The sequence below is a fragment of the Terrapene carolina genome, unplaced genomic scaffold (genome assembly GCF_002925995.2).
Source record: "Terrapene carolina triunguis isolate 2854851 unplaced genomic scaffold, T_m_triunguis-2.0 Scaffold58, whole genome shotgun sequence".
Lineage (NCBI taxonomy): Eukaryota > Metazoa > Chordata > Testudines > Emydidae > Terrapene > Terrapene triunguis.
This window is the reverse complement of record NW_020664409.1, coordinates 77,751,767-77,766,530: the sequence shown is the minus strand read 5'-3', so window position 1 is coordinate 77,766,530 and position 14,764 is coordinate 77,751,767. Positions and strand designations below refer to the sequence as shown.

The window sequence follows — 14,764 nt, the reverse complement described above, 5'->3', positions numbered from 1 at the left end:
CAAGTCAGGTGCCCATAGGAAGGCACTTAGTGAAAACCTGTCAGCGCTACAGACCAAAAGGCAGGACCCTATAATGGTAGTGAATATTCCCTACCAGGAAGCAGAGGTATTTCTATATGCTGGTGTGACCGGAGTCCCAAGTGGAGCCAACTAAGGTCATTCAATTAGGGTGAACTGCAAAGAATGGGGCAGACAATCCTTAAAGCTCATGGATATTCCAATACTTAGATTTACCAAGCCAGCACAAAACAGCTTCTGTAATAGCTTACTGGTTATCCAGAAGCCAACAACACAGTTCCCTTAAAGTAACCCAGCCTTAGGCCGCCACTCAGACACCCAAGTCAAATATGAGGAGGATTACTGAAAATCTTTTTCATCATATAAAAAAATTGTACCACTCCCAAAGGATTACCACCCACACATTACCACCCAGGTTAATGACTTTTCCAGATCTTACCCAAATACATACTTACAGCCAATTCTTATTAACTAAACTAAAATTTATTAAAAAAGAAAAGAGAGAGCATTGGTTAAAAGATCAATATACACACAGACATGAGTACAATTCTTGAGATTCAGATTCATAGCAGAGATGGTGAGGTTTCTAGTTGCAAAGAGTTCTTTTAGAATTTAGTTCAGAGGTTATAGCCCAATGTTTGTATTCAGGGCGGGCCAGTCAGAACTGGGATCTCAGTCCTTGTGCCTTAGGCTTCCCCTGCATGAAACCTCAAGCAGATCTGAGATGACAGGATCAGGACCCAAGCCATTTTTATATAGTTTCGGAGTCCCTCGGCGAACAACAGGCACTCATGGGAACTGTGAAGTGAACCCATTTCCTAAGGAATGAGGAGTCCGTTAGTCTTTAAAGTGCCACCGGACTCCTTGTTGCTTTTGTGGATACAGACCAACATGGCAACCCCTCTGATGCATTTCCTAAACATCGTTGGTAATTATCCACATAGATCCACATAAGGCAATTGCCTGTTTTTCCACCATTCACAGATGATTTGCTATACATTTCAAAGAGAGATGAGTACAGCAACATCCTGTGTTTACAGTTCATTTAAATGTTAAGATGGTCTTTTGATCTCTGAATTAAAAGAATACAGCATAGACAGGGACTGGTAATTACATTGTTGATCTCTATCAACATATATGTAAATACACAAAAACACAAACATTATCTACCTATATGTCTTTAAGGGTTGAATTTGAGTCATTTATCCTGCAGGATGCTTAACCCTTTCTGGTCATGCGTCATAGTTGGGTGTATGTCCTGAAGTTCTAAAGCTGCAAACAAGTCCTGAGGATCTAATGAGGGGATTATAGAGGTCAGAACCATCATCCTAAACTTGAAACAACGGATGAACGCATTGAGACATTGAAGATCCAGGAATGGGCATCAATGTCTCTCTTCTTTGGGATTAGAAATAAGTAAGAGTAGAACCCCACCCCTCAAAACCTCCCGCCACTTCCTGCCCCCATCGCTCCTCAGCCGCTGTACAGGAAGCTGCTCCCCGTCCACCCAACCCCCATGCATCTGAACCCCCCCCCCGAGACCACACCACTAAGCTTCATCCCCCTGCACACAGAACCCCCCTCTGAGCCCCCCCACCCCACTGAGCTTCATTCCCTGCATCCAGTGTCCCCCTGCAATGACTCTCCCTGATGAGCTCCACCCCTGCATCCAGACCCCCGCTGAGCCCCTCCCCCCCGCACTCAGACCACTCCCACTAAGCCCCTCACACTCCAACGAGCCCCAACCCCCCTGCACCCGGACCCCCACCTTCACTGAGTCCCACTCTCCCAGGGCCTGGACCCCTCGCTGAGCTCCTAGCACCCAGATCCCCACACTGAACCTCCCACATCCAGACCCCCCCCCGCTGAGCCCTAACCATCTTCACCTGGACCCCCTGGAGTCCCATTCCCCCTGCACCCAGAACCCCCTGTCCCAACGAGCCCCTGTCCATCCAAATCGAGGTGCCCACACCCAGATTACCACACCCAGAACCCTCTCACCCCACACCTGAATCCCCCCACATTAAGCCCCTCCACACTTGGATCCTGCTGGGTTGAGCCTGCCTGCCCCAAACCTGGATTAGGGGCCAGGGCTGGGAGTGTGTGTGAGACATCCCTCTCACTTGCTATCTTGGTGCACTTGGCATGGAGGGGCAGGGCCCTGGGGTGTTTCTGGGGCAGGCCCAGCCCTTGCGCTGTGTCAGGGTTGGGTGCATCTTCACTGCCAAGTCAGTGTCCCGGAGGGGAGAAGTTCCTGGGTGATCTCCCACCTCCATACAGCCAGTGGCCTGTGTGCCTCACTGCCAAGCTGAAGGCGCCACATTTATCTGACAAATAAAATATGCAGAATTTTAAAATATTGTGCACAGAATTTTTAATTTTTTTGGCACAGAATTCCCTCAGGCGTACATGTTCTCCTTATTGTGGGGGAGCAGAGGTGCACAGAGCCAGCCGTGGAGAAGTTGGTCCATGCTACTGGCAGCAGCATCCAGGGGCTGGCTGTGTTGAAATTGTGGCAGCTATAAAAAGTTGCAGTGTCTGCTAAAAACTGCGGTTCAAGCAACAAAACCATGGTCCTTGATTTTCTTACAGCCTTAGTCATTTACCAGACTACCAGAGTGGGCTGAATGAGGAGAGAAGCTGCTAACAGAAAGAAAATTCTTAGGTAAGTAATTTCTCATTCTGTTGCACAGCTTCTCTCCTCATTCGTTACTCACTGGAAATAGTGAGCAGCGAGTCACAGCACTGGGGGTGGAGGGCCGCGGGCGGAATGACCAGAGTTGAATAATTATTGTAGAATAATAGGAATGGAAGTTTGTCCCATTTAAAGCAAGAGCTTTATAAACAAGGAAGTTATGTGGGAATCAACCTAGTAGCACCTTGCTACCAAAGGATACCTCTGTAAAGGAATGGAATCTTACTTTGCAAATCTTCCTCTGATGAGGCTCATACATTCTCCCTCCACTGCCTCTAGGGACTTCTATGAATAGTTTCCAAGATGCCTAGCATGTCAACTGGATTTTTACATCTTGTCTGCAGCATCTTTGAGGCCCTAAGGCATTAGCATTTTGGATAGAATGAAAAGAACAGGGTACAACAAACATATCTCAAGTACATAGAGTACATATCTTTAGAGCTCTAGGAATACCCATTTATGCCACACACTTCCAAGGGTTAGAATAAAATAATGGGAGAGCTGTTTTCCAGGATTTGTGGAAAGATGACAAAGTTACTCACCTTGTGCAGTAACATTGGTTCTTCGAGATGTGTGTCCCTATGGGTGCTCCACTGTAGGTGTGTCTGCAGCCCCGCACTGCTGATCAGAGAACTTTGGTGGCAGTGTCCGTTCAGCCTGCATATACGCTGCTCCTCACCTGCCACAAGGCTAGCCAGCATGTGTAGGTGAACCCTTCTCAGTTCCTTTTCTACCGCAGAGTCAATGACAAGAACTCTGAAGTAGAGGGGGGGAGGGTGTGTCATGGAGCACCTATAGGGGAACACATCTCTAAGAACCATCATTACTGCACAAGGTAACTTTGTCTTCTTTGAGTAGTGTCTCTATGGGTGCTCCATTGTAGGTGACTCCTGAGCAGTGCCCACCACTGCACTGTGGCACCAAAACTGGTGTCTGCAGCCGAGTGTACATACTGAGGACCTTGCATACAATTGAGAACAAACTAACAGGCCTGTAGTTTCCCGGATCACTTTCTCCCCACCCTTTTCTTAAAAATAGGAACTATATTAGCAATTCTCCAGTTAGAGGGTACGACCCCCCAAGTTTACAGATTCATTAAAAATCCTTGCTATTGGGCTTGCAATTTCATGTGCCAGTTCCTTTAATGTTCTTGGATGGAGATTATCCAGACCCCCAAATTTAGGATCCTCTTCATCGTCAGGTCCACATCCCATATCTTAGCTCGTGGCAGACAGTGCATCATTCTCTTCTCTGGATCAGCTCTGATGCCAGGCCTGTCTGTTCTTCTTAGTAGGAAGTCACCAGCCATGTAGTCCTGCTTTTTCCTAGTTATAGTGTGATTCTCCAGCCTTCCTCCTATTCTTTCTGGCTACAAGTCCTCTTGTCTTTTATTCTCCCTTGCAATCTTCTGCAAGTCATCCTGTATCCTTCTGGAGCTCTGAACTCCAGGTATCTCCACTGGCTCTTTTCCTTTTCTTACAGAACTAGTCGCTCTTCTTCCTTGCCCTCCCTCCTTCTGTTACAGCCTGCTGTGCCCCTTCTTCATTTTCCAACTCAACAAACCTGTTTCCTGAGTTCTATTTCTCTTTCACTAGCTGGTCTTTTCCTATGCCTGGTTCTCATAGTCATATGCTTCCACTGGGCACTTTCCTAACCCAGCAGTCTCCTCCTCAAAGCTCTTCAGTCCAGCTTGCATCTGTGAGTCTTGACTTTTTCCTTCAGCCTCCTATCACCTTTCCTCCATCATCTGCTCAAATCCCCTTCAAAACTCAACCACAGTTTCTACCTGCATCTCTAAACCTTAGATCTTCTCTTCCATCATCTCTATCAGGTGGCACTTCATACAAACAAGGCTCTTTTCAGGTACCTGTTCCAGGATCATGTATATCCCGCAGCTTCCACATCGGTCATCTTCATTGTCTCTTCCATTCCTTGGGTCACTGCCACTGCTGCCTCTCTACCTGTCCTAGCCTTCCCACCTGCCAAGGAAGAAGAAAAAAACAAAAAAAAACCAACCAAAAAACCACACCCACACCAAAACAAAACCAGACCACCACACACCCCTTCCCCTATCCTCCCCAGTTTAAAGCTCTGTTTGCTGGCTCCTGTGCTGCTGACTGACTGTATGGCTGCCTTCATAGGACCACTAATCAGGGTTCAGCTTCTCTCACAGCACACTGCCTCCTGCTAGTCTCTGCAAACTGAACAGGAAAAAAAACCAACCACAAAACAGAAAAAATACACACACTGCCCCTAAGGAACAGGGGCTTGCTTCCTCCCTTTTCCTCCAACAGAACTCCCACTTGAACTCCCCTGTTTACAACTCTGTTTGCTGGCTCTGGTGCTGCTGCTGCTCTATACCTTTACAGAAAAATTTATTTTGTACTAATATATGCCTGAAGCAAATTTACATGAAAATAACATTCCCAATCTCTCTCATTTTCATAAAGCATCTACAGGTTTAATGTACACCGGGGATGGAGTGTGCTCAAGTTAAACAAAGAAACTGAGTAAAAGAGGAAAAAACACTGTTTTTTGAAAAAGAGAGCTTCCTCTGCTTTCAAATATGAAAAACGTTGGTATAGCACAACTCAAAATAAAGCAGAACTGTTAACTTAAATTGAGTTTGTGAAACTACTATTTTTGTGTCTGTCTTCTCAAGCATGACTGACGAGAAGAGTAGCTGATGTTTTAAATAGTTTTTATATGAGTTTCAGAAAAGTCAAATACCTTTATTTCTAATTGCAGCCACTTTTTCTTAGGATAAATTAATTACAACAGAATAAAACATTAAGATAGCACATAGTATTTCAATAATAGCATACAAGAGAGGGTCTATCAATGAAAATTTGTTACTACCAATAAATACCGCTTTCAAAAACAGTACAAAAGCATCAGCAATCCTGCCACAAAAAATTTCCACATGTATAACAATAAATTACTCTCCCCTTTTCCATTTCAAAAACTTCACAATTTAACAATTATATTGCTTCAAAGAGTTCCATCACAAACTAGTCTATTTTGATTCACCTGTTAACCTGTACTGCACAAACAGTATAAAAATATTATTTTTGTACATTCCAAGAATGATGACATTAAGCAGTTATTTAACATCAGAAAAAAATTAACACAAAGTATTTTTTGTAAACACAGGGCTTGTCTATACGATGTGTTAGTCCGCACTAGAGGAGTGTGAATTCTAGTGCACACTGGCATGTTGCACATTAACTGGCCCACATTGACCCTGCTGGTGTGCACTATATACATATATAAAATCAATATATTCTAATTTGATCAATATATCATCAAATAATATGACCTATGTTATTAAATACAAAGATGTGCATTAGTATGCTATAGGTTAAAAATTTATACAGTTACAAGATAAAAGAGCAGCAGATTTTAAATGTGCACATATTGTAAAAAAAAAAAAAATATATATATATATATACATACAGCATCTTGAACAATCCAGGTAAAAGACTGACTTTATCCCATGCAAGTCTGCATAGTTCATACACCCAGCCTACCAACATCAACTATATACATGCAAATGTTAAAAATTCTGTTTAAAGTTCATAAACCCTTTTAAGACTCTCCAGGTCTTCTAAAGAAAATTGGTGATTTTGCTTTTTTGAAAGAGAATCAAACAACTGCTGAACCTGCTCTTTTTCATTCTTGCTAAGAAGTGTCAGCACTGCCTGAAAAAATATATTTTGTATAGTTAGTGCATGTAGGTATAAGTCTTCTATTTTTCTGTTAAGTGCTAAATTTAATAAGCTTTATATTGTATTGAGTTTTTTACATTTTGAGTTTGACATTTTCACAGAGAGAAACTGCACTGAATATATCATATGCTCTTACCTTAAACCTCTCAACTTTACTCAGATAAAGAAGGTGCTGATACACAAGGCCAGGGTCTTTCCCAAGTAGATGACATTCCAGTGCTCGCATAAAGATCAGAATGGTATCCCCTTCTAGTTTGTTACTTAGCAGCATTGGCAATTTTTTTGGATCAATAATGGTTAAAAGATCTGCACAGGCAGCTTCATCCTTCTTGACATTCACCGCATTTATAATCTGACCAAACTCATAGGCATTAGATGGTTCTGAAATAAGCAGTTTTTCAGAGATTTTCAATGGCAAACTGTTTTCAGCTCCTCCTTTGGCAACTTGGTAATTAAGCACAGCATCCTCTGAGGTACTGGTCTGTCTCTCCTCTTCATTACCCTCATTCACCTTCACGGGAAAACAACAAATCATTTTAATTTTGACATATATAATATCTCAAGTTTCATAAACCAGATGACAGTATGTCCAGCACTGATACCACTAAATTAGATTTTACCACTTTCCCCATCTTGTGGGAAGACTTTTTGGAACATGATGGCTATTCTCCTTTCTATGTCCCACTTTGCCCTTTACAGAAATGGTATCCTAATATTCATGCAGGTTAAAAGGTTGTTTTTCTTAGTTAACAATGCATATTTTACACTTGTCTTCAGTATTTTGCACCCTCTTCTTAAGGAGAGAGCTGAAAGTTTTTGGCAGAAAACTAAACATAGGACCAATAACATCATAATTTCAAATATACATACTATCTATATGAATTATAGATCAAGAATAGTCATACTGTAATTTAGTCATAGTAAATATCTACTAAAAATAGGCTGTCTTTCAAAACATGAAGAGTCATGAAATTGGGTTAACACAATGAAAATTCTTGGGTCAGCGTCTCTTGAATTTATAATAAAACTTTTCGAGAAAGTTTTAGGGTATGTTATAATGTCTTTGTGCCTAGTCTGCTATTCTTTTCTCTCTTCAATAATCTGATTGTGTTCTCTACTTCTTACTATTAGGGGAGGTTTCTTGATCTCATATGTAGTACATTTTGGTTAAAATGAAAAAGCCAACTTCTAGATTATGCCAGTTACATGAAGTTCCCCAAATCCCTTTGACTTTGATGGGATCCCTGCATGGGACCACTTGCACAAATGGGTCCCTCCCTAATGGTTTATATTACCATCTGCAGTTCCAGTTTTAATAAAAGTTATACAACAGTTTTAAACTGAGAGACCCAAATTCTAATCTCACACTATATAGATCAGTAGCAATATTTCTTGTAATAAAACAAGGAAGAAAGACACCCATTCTTACAGGACCACAAACGTTTAGTCACAGAAATGATTCAGTATTTAACAACAGTGACTCAGTATTATCTGGGCAACAGCAACTCAGTGCAGTTGTTTTAACCTAGTAATATTACATCACTTAGTTATTGTAGTAAAAAAATCAAGGGGAAAACAGCATTCTCTCATGATTTTGTAGATTTTTCACCCATACTCTACTTCTCCAATGCATATTCAGTACTCCATTCTTCCACCAAACTGCCAAGCCTAACTGAAAGTATAGCCTCTGACAGCACACACAGCCACAGGGGACTCCTGGACAGCACAGCCTCTTGCTGGTTCCCCAAAAACAACATTTGAAAGAGACCTGAAATGTTGCATTATCAGATATGACAGATATTTTGAACAGTGTTTTGTTTTTTTTAAAAGAACATATCCTCAACTTTAACATCTGAATGTTTCTTGTTTAGGCATTATAGTCAGTTTATTTTTGCTGGAATTTTGGATGTACCCCGAAGCATTACAGACTTAATTATAAGAGTCTGATTGGCACCAAATACACACAACATTAAAGATGTGAGTAAATTGGCATGTTTTTAAAACTAGCAAGCACATGAATAAACACACTATATGTACGAAGTATTAGCTCAAAATATCTGTCAACATTACAGAAGAAAAGCCCTATTTTAATCTTAAGTGTGTTACTTCAATACTGCCTGCTTTGCAAAAGCAGGGAAATACCTCTTGTATTTTGATTTTCTTCCTTTGCTTTTGCTGGCTACTGGCTCCAACATCATTTTTAAGGTTAAGCAACTGGGTGATCTCTTGTAGTTCCCTCTTTGCTTCAGCCACATTTGGATCTATTATAAGTACTTTGCTGAGATCATCAACACTGGCTTGGTAATTCTGAAAGGCAAAGAGGAGAAGTAAGTTGTTTTCATAAAACAAATTCCAGATGCCACAGTAGGAGAATTAGCTAACTGCCACACTCCTATTCACAATTATTCAGAAAAATGCTGGGATACTGACAACAATGAGCAGAATAAATCTAAATTTAGATTTAAACATGTATAATATTACTAAAGAAAAAAAAAGCTAAGAATGGGTTCTCTGTTCTTTTAAACTATTGTTATGCAGCTAAATATTTACAAATGATCTCTGTAAATATCCAATTTGTGAATAAATTTGCTCAGAAAATCCACCCCCGTTAGTGAATGCATTATTAAATGACGCTGCTTTTATGTGCACTTCCAATCTGGGTGTGTCTGCCCTGTTTTCTCACTGTCTGACCGGACAGCTGTGACCCATTCTGGACACTGTGACAGATGATTTTAGGAAATGTATATGTGCTAGGTCCACCCGTGTTGTGAGACCTGTCATATACACACACACACTACAAATACACTATGTAAAGTGTATTTCTGCTTACGTCTTCAATAAAATTGCAAACATTTTTCTAGAGTACACAAAAAACAGGTGCAAGTTTCTTAGCTTCTTGTATTTCTTCCTATATTATTTTAGGACGAATAAATGCATCACTGTTCTCTGACTACCTGTTTGGCTGGTTAAATCACTCTGAGGTTTCACTGTTACCTATATTATTTTCTATGGACTACAATGACACAAAGAGGTCAATTGCAGCTGATCAATTACAGGTTACTTAATAGAGCTAAGGAAAACATTTAACACAAAGCAATACTTTGTCTTCCCACTGGTTTTGCAGAGAGGTGAAATTTTCCTTTGTTGTTTTTTTTTTTTTTTTGCTGCTGTAGTTTTGCAGATTTTTTTTCAGTAAGTAAAGGAATCTGATTTTGTCATCATGCTTACTAAAGCCTACATTTGGAACTCATAGCAGAGTATGGAGGCAACTGAAGGAAAAAAAGTGTACATTCAGTCTGCTGCATTACTTGGTTTCAAGCGATTCCTTATCTGCATGCTCAACAATGCTCAACATTACATTGGGACAAAGAGTCCTGTGGCACCTTATAGACTAACAGATGTATTGGAGCATAAGCTTCTTTGTCGCTTTTTACAGATCCAGACTAACACGGCTACCCCTCTGATACATTACATTGGGGAGACCTCAGCAGGGGAAGGAAATTGTACGAGTATCAGAGAAAAATTAAAAAACAGTAGAATCTTATTTAACTCAATTCCAGTTAACCAAAACTCTGAGTTGCTCCCTGACATTTCTGCACGCATGAATCAATTACATGAAATCATTATTCAAATATTTCTTATGGACCCAAAATATTTGTACAGTGCTTTAATTTTGCCAAGCGCTTTACCAACATTAATAAATAACCAACATTCCACACCTCTCTTGTATTTACATATCCACTGTAACTATGTGAGTGCATTTGAACGAGAGAGCTCCAAATTTAAAAATGTTTAGGAATACCTGCCTTGTTCTTTTTTCTTACCTGTAGTCCTTTGTATGCTAGAGCTCTTCTATAAAAAGCTTTGACATTAGAGTCTTCTATCTGAAGAACATGATCACAATCCAGTTTAGCCTCTTCATATTGACACAATTTTAAGTAACAGAGAGCCCTAATAGAATACAATAAAATAACAGTTTGGTTTAAGGGAATTGTAACCTATTGCAGTGCCAATAGTTTCTGACTCTCAAAGGTTAACTATGTTGCTTGTTAGAATTCAGCATCAATTAATTTTTTTAAACTTTGGAGTTCTTCAAAAATATTTATAGTACAAGTTATTACAGCATTGGATTTATAATATTTCCACATGGCCAATTTCTGCAATCTTTTCTCAGACAAAACTCAATGAGACTTTCACAGTTAAATTAAACACATGGGTAAATGTTTGCAGTATCAAGGCCTATGTCACCATAATACACCTAATACTGTAATGGGGCATTAGTTCAATAGTGGCTAAGGAAAAAAGAGTGCCACTTAGTAAAACACTACCACTACTTTTGGCAACACTTTTCAGCTAAGTATTACTTGGAGGTCTCACATCCAAGTACTGACCCAGTCAAATCCTTCTTAATTTGTGAGAGTTGATGGGATTACAACAGGTTTAAGCAATTCTTTAAAAATTAATGCTGCTACATTGCTGTTTCTAACCATCCAAAATAGGTAGGGATATCCTACTCTTCAAAGTGGCACCAAGCATATCAAACACTGGGTGAAAAGTCTCTTCCACAGGCACTGCAGGAAGATTTTAAAAGGACACTACATGATCCACCAAATTGTGGAACTGCACAGCATCCTCAGAAGGCAAGTAGCCACTCCCAGAAGTTCATCTGGGATAAACATAATCCATTTCCAAATGCTCCTGCTCAAAGGGAAAGCTACCTCCTCAGAAAGCATTTCTGGCACAACCATCTGTAATGTTGGCAGATCCGGAGGAGCCAGATCCGAGGATCTCAGGACTGCCATATCCTTTTCAATAGAAACATTTCCTGTCCTCCATGTGGAGGGTAACTGAAAAATTCCTGAAGTGGCCCCCAGGACTGCCAATCTCCCCTGCAACTGATTTTGGGGTTGCAGATCATAGGGTGATACAAATCGAGCCACAGGTGTCTACATTCTTCCTCTAATTTCCTCTTGGTAAAGATCCAGGTCTGGATCAGAGGTAGAATGCAACAGGGATAACAGCGGCTCCACAGGGAAATATGAAGATCCATCTCTTTGTGGGGATCCTGTAGGGCCATAGGAGGAAGAAGCATAAGGTGTTCCAGGGAAGAACCAGAGGCACCTTCTGACCAATTCTTCCTAACAGGAGACGAGGACTATGATCTTGGAACCGGGAAAACATGCCTCCTTTTAGAAACCTTATATTTCATATTTGGAACCAATGAATATGCCAGAGCTAGAAGGTGAACTTGGGCTGCCAAGGTGAAAGAGCTCCCTGGGACCAAGGATGTAGCTGGAACTGACTTAGGGACAACAATGTATCCGAAGAAGTAGACAACATCAGATCCAACATTATACACAAATCCATCTCCCTTGCTATTGAAGCTGGGGATGGAATGGGTCTTTGCTTCGTAACGGTAGAGGTCTTGTCAGAATCTGACAGATCCAAAAGTTCTGAGGCATGGGAACTGGCATTGCTACCAGACAGTTATGTCCCTATGCTGCTTTTTCTTCAGTGCCAGGACAGATGGAACTGAAGGAGCTGTTGGCCCCGATTCTGTCACCAATTCATTCCATCTTCCTGGATCTGGAAGTGGAAGTTGGAACTGACGCTGATCCTGCAGCCTCAGGAGTTCAGCCAGGGTCAGTATCTGCAAGCATGAGGGTTGGCACTAGTGAGGGTGGCAAAACTGTCTCTCAACTTCTCTTCCAGAACAGGGTTATTTAGATCTGACTGCATGGCCCTCAATTTGGAAATGCATAGCTTTGGGGGCTTGATTGGGGGAGCTGAAGGAACATGATCTGGCCCTGACAGGGGTTGCAGCCTGTTGGAACCGTTCAGTCGCTGAGAACCACTGGAAGCCCAGGAGCTGAGACTGGCCTCTTAGACGCAAGATCTGAGGACTGATTGGATCCAAAGGGTCTAGCCAGGAGAGCTATCTTGAGACGGAAGAACTGCAAAGCTTGCAAGCTCTGGGAGTGAAGGTCTGAGAAATCAAACATCCAGAAGGTGAATGTCCTCTTCTTAGGCACTTGAGACCCCACTCCTCTCATCACATGCCAGGAAGACAGTTAGGCAAGAAGTGTACCTCTTGAATCTCAGGTTTCAGAGAAGTAGCCGTGTTAGTCTGTATCAGCAAAAAGAACGAGAAGTACTTGTGGCACCTTAGAGACTAACGAATTTATTTGGGCATAAGCTTTCGTGGGCTACAACCCACTTCATCGGATGCATGCAGTGGAAAATACAGTAGGAAGATATATATACACACAGAGAACATGAAAAAATGGGTGTTGTCATACCAACTCTAACGAGACTAATCAATTAAAGTGGGTTATTATCAGCAGGAGAAAAAAACTTTTGTAGTGATAATCAGGATGGCCCATTTCAAACAGTTGACAAGAAGATGTGAGTAACAGTAGGGGAAAAATTAGCAAGGGGAAATAGCTTTTACTTTGTGTAATGACCCATCCACTCCCAGTCTTTATTCAAGCCTAATTTATTGGTGTCCAATTTGCAAATTAATTCCAGTTCTGCAGTTTCTCGTTGGAGTCTGTTTTTGAAGTTTTTTTGTTGGAGAATTGCGACTTTTAAGTCTGTAATTGAGTGTCCAGGGAGGTTATAATTCTTGACGTCTGATTTGTGTCTGATTTGACATTGGCCAAACCGGACAGTCTCTACGCAAAAGAATAAATGGACACAAATCAGACATCAAGAATTATAACATTCAAAAACCAGTTGGAGAACTGAGAGTGCTGTAGCTGACACTGCTAGAAGAAGGTTCTACCACAAGACAGCGCAGTATCCATGCGTGGGAATATGCAGAAACACTTGAAGAAGGATAGATAAGGTTTAAAATAAAAACAATAGTTATTTGAACCACAACTCAATCATGGAAAAATCGAATTCTCTGTTTATATAAAAAGGTGACTCAACTGGCACAAAATTAATAACTGCAGACACAAAAGAGAATCATCATCATATATTCTTATTTAGTATACTTACAAAGTGCGGCAGAGATTTCAGCTCTTTACCTGTTAGTGTAGATAGCACATTCCTTGGAATTTAATTTCATGCACTCGTTGTATTTCATTAGAGCTTCTTTATATTCACCCTTCTTTACAAATTCATTTCCTTCATTCTTAAGGGTCCTGAAATTCTCTTCAGTTTTTTCACCTTGGTAACAAAAGGACTAAAATGTTATTTAAAAAACCATCAATTCATTAAGGGTAGATTAATAATCCACCCAGATTAAGCAACAATACACTGCCCCTGGAGTAGCTTGAGGGTCACGATTTTGATTCCTTGAGTCACAATCTCTCTCCTCGTCTCCCCACTGCTCCAATGATGAAACAAATTGTACCATGTATAAATCTGGCACAGTGTATATGCTCTCCAAATGTGCTGCTATACATTGGGAGAGAGGGCAGAGCCAAAGTGCCAAATTTTAAAGAAAGTCAAACCACTAAACTGGTGAAAGTCACTGGCTCAGCACCTGGAACCGGAGTTTGTTGAAGTGCTAAACCAGCTTTTCACAGCAGTAGTAATCACAAGTAAAAAATTAATCGTATAGTAAATAGAAAATGTTGAATGATGTGTTTCTTAACATAATAAAAAATCCAAAAATTAAGAATCTGAATAAATGTAAATTAAACTACATAATGTCTTAAATAAGTGTATATAGATGTAGTGTATCTCCCTAGTTAGCAAAAAGAAGCACCAAATTTAGCATAAAGGCTATATTTAGTTGCAAATCAACACGTTTTAATGTTTACCAACCAAAGAGAATCAACTTTCCTTTAGGAAAATAACTACAAAGTACAAATGCAAAACACAATTAAAATTGATTTAAATCATGATTAAAATCAATGATTTAAATGACTTTGATTTTAATCAATCCACCGTGGTTACACTTGTCCTCCCTCCCACATTCCCTCCTTTCTGTTTCATCCTCTTGTTGCATCTTGTCCTGAATTAGACTGCAAGATTTTCTGGGCAAGACCTCTTTCTTATGATGTGCTTGTAAAATGCACAACACAGTGGGGCACCAGTCCCCACAAATAATAATTAACAATAACATCATAGCCCTTAGTGTGCAACAATGAAAATCTAAATTTACTGCTATTAAAAATCCTGCTAGGCTTAAACATCTATAATTTCTTAGATTCAGTAAACCAAATATAAAGAGACCCACATGCTTAACAGACTGTATACACAAGGATCATTTTAGCCAATAATGAAACTGAATAAGGTCTAGGGGTAAAACATGGCAGCCATTCTGCACTAGAAACACTACACAATAATGTACTTAGGGGAAAATAAAGAA

General features: G+C 40.4%; 1 protein-coding gene across 5 annotated transcripts in view; it reads right to left on the bottom strand.

Moving 5' to 3' along the window:
• Positions 1-6,146: 6,146 nt before the first annotated feature.
• The window catches only part of SPAG1 (sperm associated antigen 1), a 61,692-nt gene continuing 53,074 nt past the window's right edge, over positions 6,147-14,764 (bottom strand). For all 5 annotated transcript variants that reach the window (XM_026663400.2, XM_026663395.2, XM_026663390.2 and 2 more), the window contains 5 exons: positions 13,473-13,614; positions 10,266-10,392; positions 8,584-8,748; positions 6,578-6,952; positions 6,147-6,414 (listed from right to left, as the gene is read on the bottom strand). In XM_026663400.2, coding sequence (XP_026519185.1) covers positions 6,283-6,414; positions 6,578-6,952; positions 8,584-8,748; positions 10,266-10,392; positions 13,473-13,614 — 941 coding nt within the window. In that variant the 3' untranslated portion in view covers positions 6,147-6,282. The remainder of the gene's footprint in view (positions 6,415-6,577; positions 6,953-8,583; positions 8,749-10,265; positions 10,393-13,472; positions 13,615-14,764) is intronic.